We start from the raw sequence: 17,212 nt of genomic DNA, 5'->3' as shown, positions 1-17,212 counted from the left end.
AAATAAATAAACAGATGTAACACATGAAAATAAACATTGTTATTTCTCTAAGCTTGTGTAAATCACTCAGCAGATATGTGTCTGAACAAATAAAAACCTTATAAGCTCTTAAAGCTCTGAAATATGATAGTTTACACTGCTCAGGTTAGATTAGAAACACCACATACATTCATGTTTCTTAAAAGCCTTCAAATATGACAATATAAAATGGAAAGAAGCTGTTTTGGAGTATATAATTTTCATTTTTTTAGATTCACATTGGAAAATTGAAAGCTGCCTTTTCAATCAGGCCAGAAATTTAATCAGATTGATTGACTGACTGACTGACACCAAAATGAAGATACAAGATACAAGGTAAATATTGTGTATTGGAAGAATTTCAATGGTTATAAATGAACGCTGAAAGAATAAACTGCACTTTTTTTAGTGGACTAAATTTATCAGGCCATAATTCAATCTCAGGCAACGTGAGGCTGGGCAAACCTAATCACAAAGATCTGACACTTCATAAGCCTGTCGTAGTGATTGCAGACGGTAGCGCTGCTGCCTCACCTAAACAACAAATTATGATGCCGTCATTGCAAATAAGCATCATCATCAGTCTGAAAAAAAACGATCTCTCTCGTTTCCATACAGCTCTGGGGTGAAGATTTCAACCCAAGCACCTGCTGTCTTCAATTTAATTAATTTTACAATTTAAAGAGTGCTACTTTCTGCTAGTTTTTTTTCGCTAACAGTTTGTATTTTTAAATCAGGATCAAAAGATTCACAATCGCTGAGAGAACAAATGAATTATCATTGCCATCAGCTGTCTATTAAACTTACATAAACTTGCACAGAACTGGCAAAGTCAACTAGCGAATTCAATGAACTGAAGCTGAACTCACATTAGCAGAGCTCTCCAAAACATGAATATTAATGAATATTACCACAATTTTTTTTTACATAAATGTATGATTCTGGAAAGGACATATAAATTCATGTGAAATGCAAAAGCCTGCATAGTAAAATGACCTCTAAGCGAAAACACAGCTTTTAGTAGTGCCTTTTTTTTGGACTCATCTTGACAACTTCTTTGGCCTGGTGGGAATATAGGAAAAAAAGCTACAAACTTGCCTATTACTAAAACAAAGTGACCTTAAGAACTAGTGTTGACACTACAGAATGTGCTCTTACTGAACGCAGGTCTGATATTACATTTAGCCGTTTTTTTTCCTGTTAGAATTGTGGTCACCTTTATGCTAGTGTGTTTTTTAGTTTACTTTTAGCAGAGAAACCAGTGTGTATTGCTCGCGCTCTCTCTTCTGAAAATATTGATGACTCATCCTGCACTCACTCATTTTGTCCATTCAAATGCTTTCTAGAATGAAATGTTTATGCTTTCAATAGAATACATATCAAAGGAGGCAGAAAGGGAAAATAAAATACATAAATCACTGCAACAATGTTTTTTTTCAATTTAGGAGTAAAATATGAAAAAGTCTGTTTTATGAATAACTTGAGTACATTTAGATAGTTTGTTGTACACTGTTAATTACATGCACTAATTATCATTCTAGGTTCTCATTTAAAATTATGTTTTCCACATGTCTTTACTACAGAAAAAAAAAAAACTTGAAAAACCAATAGGAAAAGCTTAAGTGGATCAGCAGAAAATTGAACTTCAGGGTTTTAGATCACTGCTGTACTGTAGCACTCTACTTTTTTATGCATGTGTGTTTTTAAAGGTCTCGTGAAGTGATGCATTTTTATTTGATGTTTGACGTAATCTCAACCGAAACACGAAGAGAGGGTAGGACATCATGTAGCCCCTCCCCTTTAAAAAAACAGCCAATTGCATTTTGTTTTATTACCGCTCTGCCAGTAAGAGTGGTTGAGCTCAAGTGCATCAAATGAAAAGCAAATGCGAAGTGTTTTGAAGGGGGCGGGGCATGTCAGACACTAGAGAACATTTGATTGGTTATGGTTTGATAAGAAACTGATGCATAAGGTGACGTGAATCTAAGCAGAGCTGAGCCTGGTCAGTACCTGGATTAGAGACCACATGGGTAAACTAGGTTGCTGTTGGAAGGGGTGTTAGTGAGCTCAGCAGTGGGTTTTCAACCTGGGGTCTGTGTGAGTCCTAATGCCCCAGTATAGTGAAGGGGACACTATACTGTCAGTAAGCGCCGTCTTTCGGATGAGAGGTTAAACCCAAGCTTCTGACTCTCTGTGGTCATTAAAAATCCCATGGCAATTCTCGTAAAAAGTCGGAGTGTAACCTCTGTGTCCTGGCCAAATACCCTCCATTGGCCATTACCCATCATGGCCTCCCAATCATCCCCATCCACCAAATTGGCTCTATCACTATCTCTCCACTTCACCTATAGAACTGCTGGGTTATAGATCAAGACAGATTTTAAACCCAAATTGGGTTAAATCAACCAAATTTTGTTACCTAGCAGTCTCAACCCAGCATTTGGGTTAAAAAACCAACCCAGCATTTTTTAGATAGTATAGCTGGTGTGCACATTGGCGCCATTGTCCTTTGGCTGCCATCACATCATCCAAGTGGAAGCTGCACACTGGTGGTGGTGTGGAGAGACCCCCCTACACGATACATGCGCTGTATAAATACACATTACAATAAAACCGTTGATCCATTCAGGCGGAAGTGACAAACTACAAGCTTTCCATTAAATTTATATTTTCTAAACACTAATTCTGTCACTGTTTTGAAGCACACTAGCTTATAGATATCTTAAAAACTAACAATACTGATACTAACATTAATAAAACATTGCTCTATTTCATGGGACCTTTAAAATATAGAAGTGTTTATCAACTGATTTTGTTTCAGTATCATTGAATATCACAATTTCAATTCATCAACAGCGCAGACTGAAACTCGGCAACCCAGGCTCACTGGAATATACTGTATTGCTACGGTTGTGTTTCACTGCTCTTTTCAGATTGCATCCACAAGCGGCGCTATAAAATATTATCCTTTTTCTTTTTATTGCAGATATATGCACTACCAGTCAAAAGTTTGGGGTCAGTAGGATGTTTAAATGTTTTAAAATAAGCTTATCCTGCTTACCAAGGCTGCATTTATTTAATCAAAAATACAGTACAAATTGTAAATAGTGAAATGTTATTGCACTATAAAATAACTGTTCAAAAGCAGGTTATCGGTTATTTTAATAATTTATTCCAGTGATTTTAAAGATAGATTTTCAGCTTCATTACTCCAGTCTTTAGAGTATTAATTCTTCTTCTTATTATTATTATTATTATTAATAGTAATAATAATAAATGCAAAAATGACTGGAGTAATCATTTCATTTGAAACTACATACAATAAGAGATCTGTTATTCAAAAATGTAATAAATATTTAACAATTTAACATTCTTTACATTTAATAAATGCCGCTTTGATGAACAGAAAAAAAAGGACCTCAAACTGTAGACCGGTAGTGTATATTTTTAAACAGTATGTTTCATGAAAAATATCCTGCCTGTAGGTACAGTACAGTGCACAATGAATACGAAATGCTTCTCCAGTGCTTGAAGGATATTTCATGACATTTTCAAAGTAAAACGTTTGGTCCAGACATAAATGGCACATTTATTTTTTTTTCTAAACGTGTAATTGTTGCAACGTTTTATGTTGTTTGTTACTGTACACTATCATGACACCTCAGAAATAATACTGCAATTATTAAAAGAATACACTGTAAATTTTATGTAGTTTATTGTAACTTATTAAAGTAAGTTAATTATGTTATTACTTGATTCATTACGTTGCGCAAGCTGTTTTAAGTCAGTTTAACATAATATAAGTTCAATGGACTCAAAGTTTAGTTGATTCTGCTTAAAAATTCGAAGAATTCGAATGAAAAGGCAAGCAGTGTAGCAGTTTTTTTAACAGTGTAGTTCTCCTAATTTCCTCATTTCCACCCACTTAAGTGGTTCTAAACTAGGAATTGATGTCTTCTGTTGAAAACAAGGAACAAAAAACAAGTCAATGGCTGTTTTTTGCAACATTTTTCAATTTACATTCATTTAATTAAGATTCTTTCTTTTGTTGAGCATAAAAGAATGTAAATTAAAAAAATTCAGGTTTAAAACAAGTAAATGGTGAGCAAATAATGGCAACATTATTTTGGCTGAACTATTCCTTTAGAAAGTGCGGCTAAACAGGCATAAAAATATTATATAGTTTATTTTTTGGTTTCTAATATTGAATTCCAATGGTTTCATGGAGTATTTGAGATAAAAAACAAAATAACACGGAAGGCATTCATATCCTCCCATGTATTTACTTATATATAAATAGCATATAGAGGTCATGACTGCAGTACACCAGTTGAGAGGCACTGCTGTAGATGCACTGCTTCTAATAGTCTGGATTGACAAGCACATCAGATAACTCTCCGCCTTTTGTTCCTGTTGTCACAGGATGTTTATGCTGTTTTTTTAGCCTTTTATCTCTTTTGCTCCTCATTTTTTCTTTCTTATCGACACTAAATGCGGTGGAGCTTAAGTAACTGAATCCGAAAAGAATGTCAGGAGCGATTTGCTTCATGTCACCTTGACGAAACTGTTGTGTGTGTGTGAGAGAGCAGGCTGCCATATTTCAGGTGCATGAAGTGCTGCGCTGTGTTATGATGGAGAGCTAGTGCCTTGATTTAGTGATTTCCAAACAAACTAAATGAGAAAGGCGTGCTCAGAAAAGAGAGAGAGACTTAATTGCAGCTATTCTGAGCTACACTTGAGATTTCACACCAATCAAGTCCCAAAATACAGCACCTAAAAGTCACTTAACCATTTCAGTCTTTGCTTTAATTTCAAATCAGATAATGACGCATTCAAGGCCATGCAATAAATGGCAAGGGTATCCATCTCATCGTCCCCGTAGAGGTGCCCTGGTCATTACTGAGGATCATTTTTTGTCATTAAGTGGGAGGATCACCTTTATTTTACCCGCATGACTTCTGTAGCGATTAGCTCTTTGCTTTATTCCATTCAGACGGGCAGAGTAATTACTCAAGCGCTAGATAAAACACTGACGCAGTCGCGGTGTCAGAGGTTTTCCATACATCTAGCCGACGTTCTCCGAAGCTGTAATGATTAGATAAGAGCGAATATGAGGCGGATACAAAGAATGTGACCTCCACAACTTCCAAGACGTCAACATTAAAGACAAAAACTGCAGTCGGACAAAACGCTACCACCTTCAGAGGACAATTTAGCACTCAGCCATCATTTCACATGATGAATTTGTACAGTGGCGTGACAGCTCACATCCAGAGACTCCCGAGGCTTGCGACACCATGGCCCTGTAAGCGTGCGGTCAGGACACGGAGCAACAGAGCAGCTGACATTTAAAGGACAGATAGCTTGAGGGGAGAGATGGTTTAGGTGTGGAGAAACAACACTTTTCCCATGCGTTTCTGCTTCAGAGCTTTCGGATTGACCATACAAGCGTGCCGAAGCACTGTCAGAAGCTTTTCTGTCTCTTGCCACACATCTTTAGTCTCTCAAGAGTCATGCTACATGGAGTTTATAGCTTCTATAACAGGGGCAAATCAATAAAGAGTGCTGCGCTGATTATCAACATGAGAAGTCAAGAGGATAGTTCTCTCAAAAAATGACATTTCTGTCATCATTTACTCTCCATTCACTTGTTCAAAACTTAATAAACAAAAAAGGGGGATTTTGAAGAAAGTTGGAATCCTCTAAGCATTGACTTCCAATAGTATTTGTTTTTCGTACTATGGAAGTCAATAGTTACAGGTTTTCAGCTTCCTTCAAAATATCTCCTTTAGTGTTCAAGAGAATAAAGAAATTGATTCCATTTGGAGGGGAGTAAATAGTGAGTACAGTTCACTTTATTGTTTGTCCCACCTACTGCTCAATTTTCTTTGCTGCAATCACTCCATCACTGATTTATCCTGATTGGTTCTTGCTCTACAACTCAGTACCGATTTCAGCCAATCCCCTAATGCCAGCTCTCCTTTAAAAACTCTTCATTCTTCCAGCATTTTGACAGTCTTTTGGCTTGCTTTCTTTGCATTTGGTTTTGATAGTTTTGATATCACGTTTGGTTAGTTTGTTGGTATTGTTTGTCCTTATTTAATTTACACTGTGTTGTTGTTTGATTTTTGTCTGTTCTTACCCTTGTGGTACCATTCCATCCCTACCCTCGTAGTGATGGTGAAATGAAGCTCTCTGAACCAGTGAACCGTTCAACTCAATTGTATCGGAAAAAGGTTTATTACTCGAAGCTTTCCAAATCAGAGCTCAATGAGGACTTCTGCTGGTTAACATGTAGGAAAGCACTGTGTTGCAAGAATGTCAAATGTTCACAACACAACAATAGTAACATAAACAAATTACCCAGTTACTGTAGATTTTTTTTTACATATAGTGAATGTTATACACCACTAATGACTGTTGTAAAATCCAAGGTATTCAAAATTATTTACGTTTATTATAATGCATCTGGTCCTGCACACACTCGTTTCGAGCAGATATTGAACCAGGTATTCCAGCATGGGAGGCGAATGCTCTAAGGAGGCTATGGGAATAAGTCTTTTACGCTAAACTCGCCAGCTGGCCTCCTTTATGCACTATACTACAATATGCTGTGGCATTCTTTAAAAATAATTGATCAATAATTATACGCTAATACACTTTAGTATGATTAAAAAGCTTTTTACTATAAATTACTATTGCATTTTAGTTGAATTACTGGTGCGTGGGACCGCTGCAGTGGTTTGAAACAGTAGAAATGTATGTAATCGACGCCTCATCTCTTACTATACACTTTGCTAACCTACGAGGGCGTTTAAAACTTTGAATCAAAATTCAAAACAGTCACGTGGATATAGGTGAAAATGAAGCTTCGAACATCAATGATCACGTGATTATGGCAAAACAAAAAAAAAACTGCTTCACTGCGAGATGTATCAGGTTTTTTTGCTTCAAAGCCTTGGTGCACAACGTCACATCACTACCCTCATGTTTGTCATTGAGGTTATAAAGGTTGGTAGGCAAGTAAGTCATGTGACATACATCTCAACACATAGATTTACAACTGTCTATAGAGATACACAAGGTAAAAAGATGTGTGCCAACCCTTGTATTTTTGGTTAAGTTGTTGTTAGTGTAGATTAAGTGGATTAAGATTTATTTTTCATATCTTTTGTTTACAAGATTAGATAAGGGGGGATTTTTGGATATCAGTAAGACTGTTTTGCTTTTGATTGGCTCTTATCTTTAGTGCCACCCATAGCCAGTCTTTCTAAATTTCAATGTTTATTGTTTCTAAAATTCACTCTAAATAATTTCTAAATAATTCACTCACTGATTCACCATCACTAGTAAATAAATCACTATTACTTGTACACCATCTATAGTAGCTTGTCCTTACAGTACTTTGAAATACAAATTTCTTTTGAGTTTCTGTTTAAACCAAGTCCTTAACCCAACTGTGCAATCCCACTCTCCTAGACTGCACTGGGGTTGTAACAATGAACTATATCTTTTAAAGGTGTATAGTAGACAAAAACTCTGTCATCATTCACAAAACTAAACATTTGGAATGCCAATGGAGTGCAACAGAGCTCACCCATTATTTTAGCAATGCTGAATGATGGTTTCAACAAAATGCCCTTCATTAACAACTCTTAATAACTCACAATATGTCAAAGATTAATTATATTGTGAACATTAGGGATCAAGGAGGTCAACCAGTACGATTCTTCCAATCCATTATGATCTTCTTGTCAAGTATTTGGCCCAAAAAAAGTTTACTAGCAGAAAAAGTTAACTACCAATAAAAGAAAAACAAGCAGATTAAATGTGTCTGATGCACAAGAAACCAGTGAGATCTGTTTTAGTGCTTTACATACAAATTGATTTGTATAAAATGATTTATATTGTATCGGGGCAGGGGGAAACTTTGAACATCCTTAATTAAAAGACATTTCTTATATGGATAAAATGAAAGTGATTTTTACTACTGAAATGTAACAGTTGCACTGTCCCATAGTAATAAAATGGTTTCATAGAAGGGAAGAAAACCATTAAGGTATTTTTGGAAGGACTACCTCTTTAAAATCAAGCAAGTTAGAGTTTCAATGATGGAGTTTCATACTTTTTCAGAAAATACTTGCAGAAATCTCAATCATCAAGCCTGGCTGTCAATCAACATACTATACACACCAGAATGGGGGGATATGAGTGAAGCAGAGCGACTGCAATTTTGCCTCCCTGCTAAAAGCTTTCCATAATTGAAGTTTTTTCAGCATTTTCTGTTCACTGCTCACCAGTGGGAGAAACTCGGCTTCTATCTTTATGATTTAAAAAAATAATAATAATCCATCTACCACACCACATCACAATCACTCAAAGTGAAAAGTGCAGAATTTGGCAAAGCCGATCAGATTTATGGACCAGAGTGAACAAACCGATAAAGAGATCCAGGCCAGCAAAACGCACAGTTTGATCCCAAAACCTCATGTAGTGTCATCAATAAAACAAAGAAGAACTAGAATATAGATTCAGGAAGACATCAGGGTGGGCAGGGGGAAACAAAACCTAAGCCTCAACCACTCTAAAATGCATGTATCATTGTCATTGGTCATAGCACACATGCAATTGGATATATAAAAGTATATGTACATATGTTCAACCCAGTGACAAGACACATCAAGTATAAAATCTCACCAATCACTCTAAGCCATTTAACATCACACGTACGTACATACAGTACACATTTCATCAACTTAATATATGCATACGTCCTTAAATGCATTGTCAGGTTTGTGTTTTTTTTTCTTTAAGCTACATAAACTTTCAAACTATACAGCGATGGCTATGAATTAGCTTTCGATTTACCTGTTACTCTAATAAAACTGGCCATCGCTCATTCTGCTATAATGGTAATGCACTGACGCAGGCTTATTAGAGCATTAAATGCAAAGTCAAATCAAATGAACATTAACATTTAACATAGAGTCCTCCTTTTTTTCCAGCCATCTGTCTCCCTGAGGAAACAGAGCGCTCAGTAGTGGTATTTTCCAAGGCCCTGAGTTCGAAATGACTTCATTTGTTCATCTAAACCATTGGCAGCCCATCTATTCGGCGGTTATGTAATGTGATCAGCCCTCACGTCGTGCGGATATTGTTACTTAGGCTAGTAAACAAGGGTACATACTCTACTTTAAAAAAAAGAAAGACGTTGACATCATTAATAAGTGTATTTGGGGAACATAAAGCTACTGTTTATTGCTGTAGTGTCAGACTAACCTTTGAAGTCTTGCGCACTATTAGCAAAAAAAATAAATAAATAAATAAAAAATGCGTCTTGTGAGATCCAAGAACACCTTGGAAACCATGTAAGCCCTTTGTTATTGTGTTTTACTGATTAAACTTTAATACTTCAGTTCCTTGTTTAAAACTCCATGACCGGAACAGGCAAGATCAAAACGACAATCCCGCAACTTGGGTCCCGACTAAACCACAACACAACCGATGTAACGAAAAGAGACCCCGACGTCATGGATGGACTACCAACAAAGTGACAACGAAGTTCATCAACAGGTCAAGTCTAGTTGAGATTTTCACCTGAATATTATCAAAGAAAACACATCAGGGGTGCTAAACACTACAGCAGACTAAACTAAGGAGATATTTGGAGTGTCATACCTACAGTTGCTCCATTTGCACATGAATACAGTGACCAAGTCTACGCTAGATGAACTCAAGAGTGCAATTTCTTTTTTTTTTTCTCAGAGAGGAGGAATAATAAATAAGAGGTGTCCTACTGCAATCCGGTAAACATGCTAAAGAAAATCCATGTAGAAATCGACTCCAAATCCAATCAACCCTTGTCAAAATGAAAGCTAAATATCACCGTCTTGTGTTGTCCTCATCTGACATGCCATTCAAGGACTGAAATAAAAGCTCCTGGGTTCTTGAAGAAGCGTTTAAATCCCATGGCCTGTTCATCATCCTTTATGTCCGGCTGTATACATCCATTAGTTCATATAATCCACGGTCTTTTTTTTTTTTTTTTTTTTTTTTTCATCCGAGCATACAAAAAGAATCCCCTCCACCTAACCAAAATTAGAAAAATGGAAGCCACTTGCAGGGAATAAAGTCATCACGTAGAGAAATGTTTTTGGGTTGTGGGGAGGACGAAAGTGAGCACAGCAACGTGTGCCACCTATTCCTTTGATCCAGAGCATATCGATAAAAAAATATCTGAGTAAAAACCCCTTTCATCCAGCATTGACATCTTCAGCAATTGTTAGATTAAACGTCTTTGTAAAGAGACTCCATCATGCAGAGGACTGTCCTTATGTCCATATGTTCTTCATCTCCTAATGTAAAAGGTAGGAGATGACATGTTCCTAACGTTTGCCCTTTTAATGAAGTATATAAACAATAATCAGAATAAATAAATAAATAATTAAATAAAAACCTGAATAGATCAATAAATAAACACATTTACAGACAAACAGACAGGAAAACAAATGAATTATCTGTAGATAATCCAAAGGATAGATAGACGGATAGACAGACTTGCTTTCATTCATTTTGGTCCCTCTCTAAAACGAAAGCTTTGTTTCAGGCTGAAGATTGAACATTTTTTCTCTCCTCAACTACGTAGAAACACACAGACACAAACTTAATAAGAAAAAACATAACCTATACAAATAGTGTGTATGCAGAAAGAGTTACTATCCCCAAATCCTTCTTGCGATGTAAATTATTAAGTCATGAAACACAGCATGCCCTCTCTATTGAAGTAGAAATCGCTTTACCTCATCATTTCAATCCATCTAGATATACTTTTGTATGTATATCCCCCCTCCCCCCAAAAAATAACTGTCAGGAAATCTTCCAGCAGGAAATCTTTCCCTTTACTTTACGTGTTCTCCTGACCTGATTCTCCAGGCAGCTGTTTGATCAGTCCCGTCCTGTCTAGTCATGCACTGATGGGCCAAACCGCTTCCGTCAAGCCTCGCCATCCGGTTTCTCTACAGTCCTGTTGGACGTTTACCACCAGCAAATACAAAATGCTAACGGGTCACAAATGAAAACAGGGAGATAGAGAGAAACAGACTTTGAGATGGAATACCACATGTCAAACTGCTCCCTGAAAAAACAAAAACAGATTTGAGTAGTGGGCATTAGAAAGAACTAACACTAGGTAGAGTTTCATCTATTTTTCCTAGAGCCCGCAATTGTTATTTGGCTTGTACTTTCCCCATCTGTTCCATGTGCTGCCTCCGACTGCCTCTCCTTCCTCTCTTTCCAGGGGCTGGTGATATTACCGTGTGGCTGTTTTGTGAACGCTTTTTCTTGGGCTGTGAGAGTCCCCTGGTCTAAGCTGCCCGTGCTGTTGCACTTTTTCGCAGACAGGGGCACTAGAGAGCTTGGTAGAAGTAGCGACGTGAGCGACAGGCTGCTCTGCGTCTCTGAGAGCTGCTGGCTGTCGCATGTCTGCTCGGAGCTGCACCATACCATCCCTACATCTACGTCGGAGCCTTGTCGAATGCTTTCCGTATTGATGTCCGTTTCACAGCTGCTCCTGCTGCGCTGGTGCCCCCTAGTGGTTTGGAGGATGTGTGTGGCTGGAGGACTGGGTCTTAGGGTCTCTGTGGATAGGCTGGTGCGCTCGTCGACAAGTGTGTCCAGAAGGGGCTGGGGCGTTGATACGATGAAACTGAGCCCTTCTTCCATGGTAGTCGGTAGGCTGCCCTCTGAGCTGCCCGTAGCCAGAGAGGAGTCACTGTGAGATGGGTACTGCGGGCAGAGAGATGGAGTTTTTAACAGGTAACTGATAATGACGTGTAATGAATATATATCCGTGTTTATGTTTATCATCAAATTGCAATGTGAAGTACATTTCTGTGATCTTTTGGACTGAGCATCTTAAAAACCTTGTGACAAACGTTGTGCCAAATATCGTCTCAAATGTTGATGTGAAAAACATTACAAATGAACTGTTCCTTGTGTTTTGTTTTCTCTGCCAAAAATAAAAGATTTTAAAAATAAAAGCTTTTTTTGGTTTAATGTTTGAAAGCAAAGAAAAAAGAAAACAAAACATAAATATCAGTTTTGTAATGTACTACTATTGGCAGAGTCGGCCCTCCTTTTAAGCGAACTAAGGGGCTTTTGTTTTAAAAATTGGACCAAAAAAATGAAACTAATCTGTTCTTCAGGCACAGAAAAAGAGGGGAAACTGATGATAACAAGAGACAAGCACAAAATAATTTTTAGCATCACCTTAAGTGGTAAACATGATGTTACAAGTAGAAATACAAATACAGATTACTAAAATTTGCCTGAAATATTTGATGTTTGCCCTGTTGTACAGAGGAAGCCTAAACTTAAATTTTATTGAAGTGTGAAGTGTTTACTGACGTGTTTTGCATACTGTTAAAAATCTAGACACCAATAGAAAATAAGTCAAAGGAATGACCAGGAAAGGAGACTGCAAGGAATCAATGTCTACAATCAAATTGTATAATGCGAATTGTTTTGTTGTTTTTTGCTTTTTTAATGAGTGTATATATATATATATATATATATATATATACACTATATATATATATATATATATATATATATATATATATATTACTCATTACATTTATATAAAATAATCTTTAATCTGTTTGCTAAATTTATAGAATATGTTTTAAACACTCTAAGAATGCAAAGTAGGAAATTTACTGCTCCCTTTAATAAAGATAGTTTAATTCTTAATTTTTGAAGCTGGTATTTGACAAAAACAGTGCTGTTTTAAAATGTCCAAATCATTCAGACTGTTATTAAGTAGAAGAAATGTGGCAAATCTTTATGCTTTACTTTTCTGTTTCATTGATTGTATTTAATAAGCAATAAAATCATTGTGGGCTGGTATGCAATGGGAATACTGCACTGTTCAGAGCAAGGTAGGGCCCCAAAATTATTTTGCTTGGGGCCCCCGAATGTTCAGGGCCGGTCCTGACTACTGACTACTTTCCCCAATTTGTTTTCTTGTCCTTTTTTTTTTAACAGAAATGTATATTTCCATACATTTTGTTTGACTGTTAACATTATTACGTATAGCCATTTCCTAAATGTAATCAATTAATTAAATTAGAATTATAAGATTTGTTCCAAAGGAGGCATCTAACTATTTTTGTTGTTGTAGTAGTGCACAAACAGCCAATATTTAGTCCACAATGTCACTTAAAATTACGTTTTTGTTAACTATTTTACAAATAATAACTTGATTTCTAGTTGATCATTTGGAAAAGTGGCAGAAGGTAGATTTTTCTATAGAATAGAAGAATAGAGGACCTCTTGGAACCCGCATGGACCCAAGATTCTCACATAAATTAGTCAAGTTTGGTGAAGGAAAAGTCATGATTTGGTGTTACATTCATTATGGGGGCATGTGAGAGATCTGCAGAGTGGATGGCAACATCAACAGCTATCAAGACATTTGTGCTGCCCATTACATTACAAACCACAGGAGAGGGCAAATTCTTCAGCAGGATAGCGCTCCTTCTCATACTTCATCCTCCACATCAAAGTTCCTGAAAGCAAAGAACGTCAAGGTGCTCCACGATTGGCCAGCCCAGTGACCAAACATGAACATTATTGAGCATGTCTGGGGTAAGATAAAGGCATTGAAGATGAATCCAAAAAATCTTTATGATCTCTGGGAGTCCTGCAAAAACGCTTTCGTTGTCATTCCAGATGATTTTATTAACAAGTTATTTGAGTCATTGCAGAGATGAATGGATGCAGTCCTCAAAGTTCATAGGAGTCATATATAATATTAGTTCTTTTTCCACTGCACCATGACTTTATATTCTATACTGTTCATTTTTTCTGTTTAGTGGCAAGACTTTTGTCTAAGCAAAGTCAGACCTTACTGTCCCAATTAAATAATTAAAAATCAAGGCATGATCATGTTTTATTTTGGTAAAATAAGCATAATCTAGAGGCCTTTGCATTTCATATAAGCCACTACTGATACCAAATGATCAACTAGAAGCCACATTATTATTTGTTGTTCCTAAAACTTGGATAGACAACAAGAATTTTGTCAGGAAGTGTAGTACTGCAATGAGTAACTAGTATTCTAGTTTCAATTAAACAGTTCACCTCCAATCCTTTCCTCAAATTCAAACAATGTGTTCATACCTGTGTGGTGAGTAGCCTGGTGTTTGCTCCAGGAGAGCGCAGAGAAGCCCATGAGGCTGGTGAAGTTAGCCGAAGGCCTCTTGGTTTGTGTCCCGTTCGGCCTCTCGGAGGTGCGGGCAGAGCCGCAGCAGCTGGGTGGAAGAATTCAGCAGGGAGACAAACGGGGGTGTTAGAGCGGCTCGAACCTCCAGAAACCCCTGGGTGCTCTTGACTACTGCTGCTACAGGGAACGCCACCTGCACACAGATTCAGTTACTCAATATAAGCAGAGGTAGAGCACAGAATGCAAAACCAAAGTCTGACTTTGAATTTAGGGAAGTGGACTTTTATAAATGCAGAAATATATTCATAAATAATACAGAAATAATTTTCAGAAATAAAATATAGAAAAACATATTATTTGAGTAGTACTAGCATGAAAACAAACTTGAGTTCTCAGAAGACACTGTGTGTGTAGAATTTCATTGAATTCCACAAAAAAATCAAACTTCTTCCTGCAATTTCAATTTAAATTTAAGGATTTTTTTTTTTGAAGATGATGATGATGATGATAATGATGTCTATTCACTTTAAAAAATGTACATTTCTTTTAAAGGCACAATATGTAGGATTCTTGTCATTAAAATGATGAAAAGTGTTTTATATTTAGCTGACTCATGTACTTATACTGATCCAAATTTTTTAAAGATTGCTCAAATCCAGAGAAATAAGCTATTTTAACAAGTGTTAAAATTCACCATGATTTTAAAGAAGACAAAGAAACACTTTAATATGCTGTGTGTTTTATTAGACTACACAGAGATGCCTTATAACAGAGCCTTTAAGGAGTGGTCCACTATGATATCATATTCTCAACTTTAGTTGATGTGTAAAGTAGCTGTGTGAACATAAACAACATCTCTGAATGTAATACGCTCAAAGTTTAATGCAAAGGGAGACATTGGCTTTTACAGAGTTAGCTTAGCAAAGCCTATAGCGAATGAAGTTTGGGGACTACAAAAAAATTCATCCAGCTTAGTAAGATCTCAAACGATTCAGGTTACACGCATTCACCATGTGCATACACCCTGCGCAGCGAAGAGGTGTGGCCAGAGGCATTGTAATGTTTTAGCAGAGAAAGCTAAAATGCCGTCCAAATGCTGCTTTTCCACAAAGCTCGTTCTGTTTCTGTTTTTGGGCTTCCAAAGGACACGACACAAAGAGAGAAGTGCTTACAATTTAATTTTTATTATGTTACAGAGAATTATAATAAATATATATAGCTAGCATTTGACAAAGGACAGCTTCCAGAATCTCTCTCAGTTCAGTGCTGGATTCGGCTAAAAACTCCTCAAAGGAGGAGCAGCTCCAACCAGAATAGATGAAACTGTGGATTGTGAGCCACAACCTGTGATTATTTTGATTTGTTAAAATTGATCTATTACATGCATAGTTTCTAGCACTAATGGTACATTGTAGCAAGAACGTAAACAAGGATGTAAACAACAGGAAATGCTGTTTGGCAACGTTAATAATTTAGCTACAAATTAATATTCATCAGTCAAACTGCTGTAAACAGCCACAGTCTTCAGCAGCGCTGCAGTGTCTCTATATGCAGCCGCTTCCCCTGCGTTCTTATCTCAAATAAGAAACTCACAAAAGATATGTGAACATTACTTACACATGCTTATAACCTGAATATACAGTTGAAGTCAGAATTATTAGCCCCCTTTGAATTTTTTTCCCAAATGATGTTTAACAGAGCAAGGACATTTTCACAGTATGTCTGATAATATTTTTTTCTTCTGGAGAGAGTCTTAATTGTTTTATTTCGGCAAGAATAAAAGCAGTTTTAAATTTTTTAACAGCCATTTTAAGGTCAAAATTATTAGCCGCTTTAACCAATTTTTTTTTACGATAGTCTACAGAACAAACCACTGTTATACAATAACTTGCATAATTAACCTAACCTGCCTAGTTAACCTAGTTAAGCCTTTAAATGTCACTGTAAGCTGTATAGAAGTGTCTTGAAAAATATCTAGTAAAATATTATTTACTGTCATCATGGCAAAGATAAAATAAATCAGTTATTAAAAATGAGTTATTAAAACTGTTATGTTTAGAAATGTTTTGAAAAAAAATCTACTCTCTGTTAAAAAAAAATGGGCAAAAAATAAACAGGAGGGCTAATTATTCTGACTTCATGTGAAAAATGTGTATGTGAAAGACAGATTTTATTTTAGAGAGCAGGCATGAGGTTCAGCTGTGTCCTTTGTGTCATTTTCTGTCTGATTCAGGCTCTAACAGCTACTCTGACTGACAGCATTTACACAGCAGAGGCACAGCGCTTGCTATTAGAGCTGCTTTTCCTGGTGACGTGGAGCCAATCCACAAATCACAGCACATTATGTTAGCTGACCAATCAGAGCCTCTTGAGGAATGTCGGAGGAATATGACAGTTGTTTTTATGTTAGCGCAGTAGCAGTATATAATCAAAGTAAGATATATGAAAAGATAACGTTATTTTTTTACAAATGAAGCATGAGCACACATTGCTTTGCATCTTATAAACACAACCTTACTAGCCTTACCACATCTTTTTATTTTATGTGTACAAAACAAGACACATTTTACTAATAATAGTGAAAGTCATCATGTTTATATACTCCCTTTTTTACTGTGAACATGCCAGAATTACCTATGCTGTGTCGAGCAGGTGTGTTGTGATGTGGACTTTGACAAGTTCCTCCATCCTCTGTCCCAGAGCTGTGGACGCGAGAGGATCGCCGTAACCTGCTGTTTCCCCTCCCTCCTGGCTCTTCTGAATGCAGGCACTCATCACAGACTCTCTCCTGAGCAAAAAAATAAATAAAAAAATATATATATAAAATATAGGTTATCCTGGAAAGACATTCAGGTCTCTTAAACGCTAACACCTTGCGTTCATAGTAAACTTCACCATTTTTAGGCTTCCTGCATTCAGGGCTTCTCTCTACAGCAGTAAAAGAGATTAAGGAACAATTACGCTCTGCTG

General features: G+C 36.7%; 1 protein-coding gene across 1 annotated transcript in view; it reads right to left on the bottom strand.

Moving 5' to 3' along the window:
• Nucleotides 1-11,214: 11,214 nt before the first annotated feature.
• The window catches only part of cacna1ia (calcium voltage-gated channel subunit alpha1 Ia), a 284,961-nt gene continuing 278,963 nt past the window's right edge, over nt 11,215-17,212 (bottom strand). The window contains exons 34-37 of the mRNA XM_056451129.1: nt 16,877-17,030; nt 14,200-14,435; nt 11,536-11,802; nt 11,215-11,502 (exon numbers count right to left, since the gene is read on the bottom strand). Of these exons, the coding sequence (XP_056307104.1) occupies nt 11,215-11,502; nt 11,536-11,802; nt 14,200-14,435; nt 16,877-17,030 (945 nt within the window). The remainder of the gene's footprint in view (nt 11,503-11,535; nt 11,803-14,199; nt 14,436-16,876; nt 17,031-17,212) is intronic.

The sequence above is a fragment of the Danio aesculapii genome, chromosome 3 (genome assembly GCF_903798145.1).
Source record: "Danio aesculapii chromosome 3, fDanAes4.1, whole genome shotgun sequence".
In the NCBI taxonomy this organism is placed as follows: domain Eukaryota; kingdom Metazoa; phylum Chordata; class Actinopteri; order Cypriniformes; family Danionidae; genus Danio; species Danio aesculapii.
The sequence above is the reverse complement of the archived record's forward strand: the minus strand, read 5'-3'. Positions and strand labels throughout refer to the sequence as shown.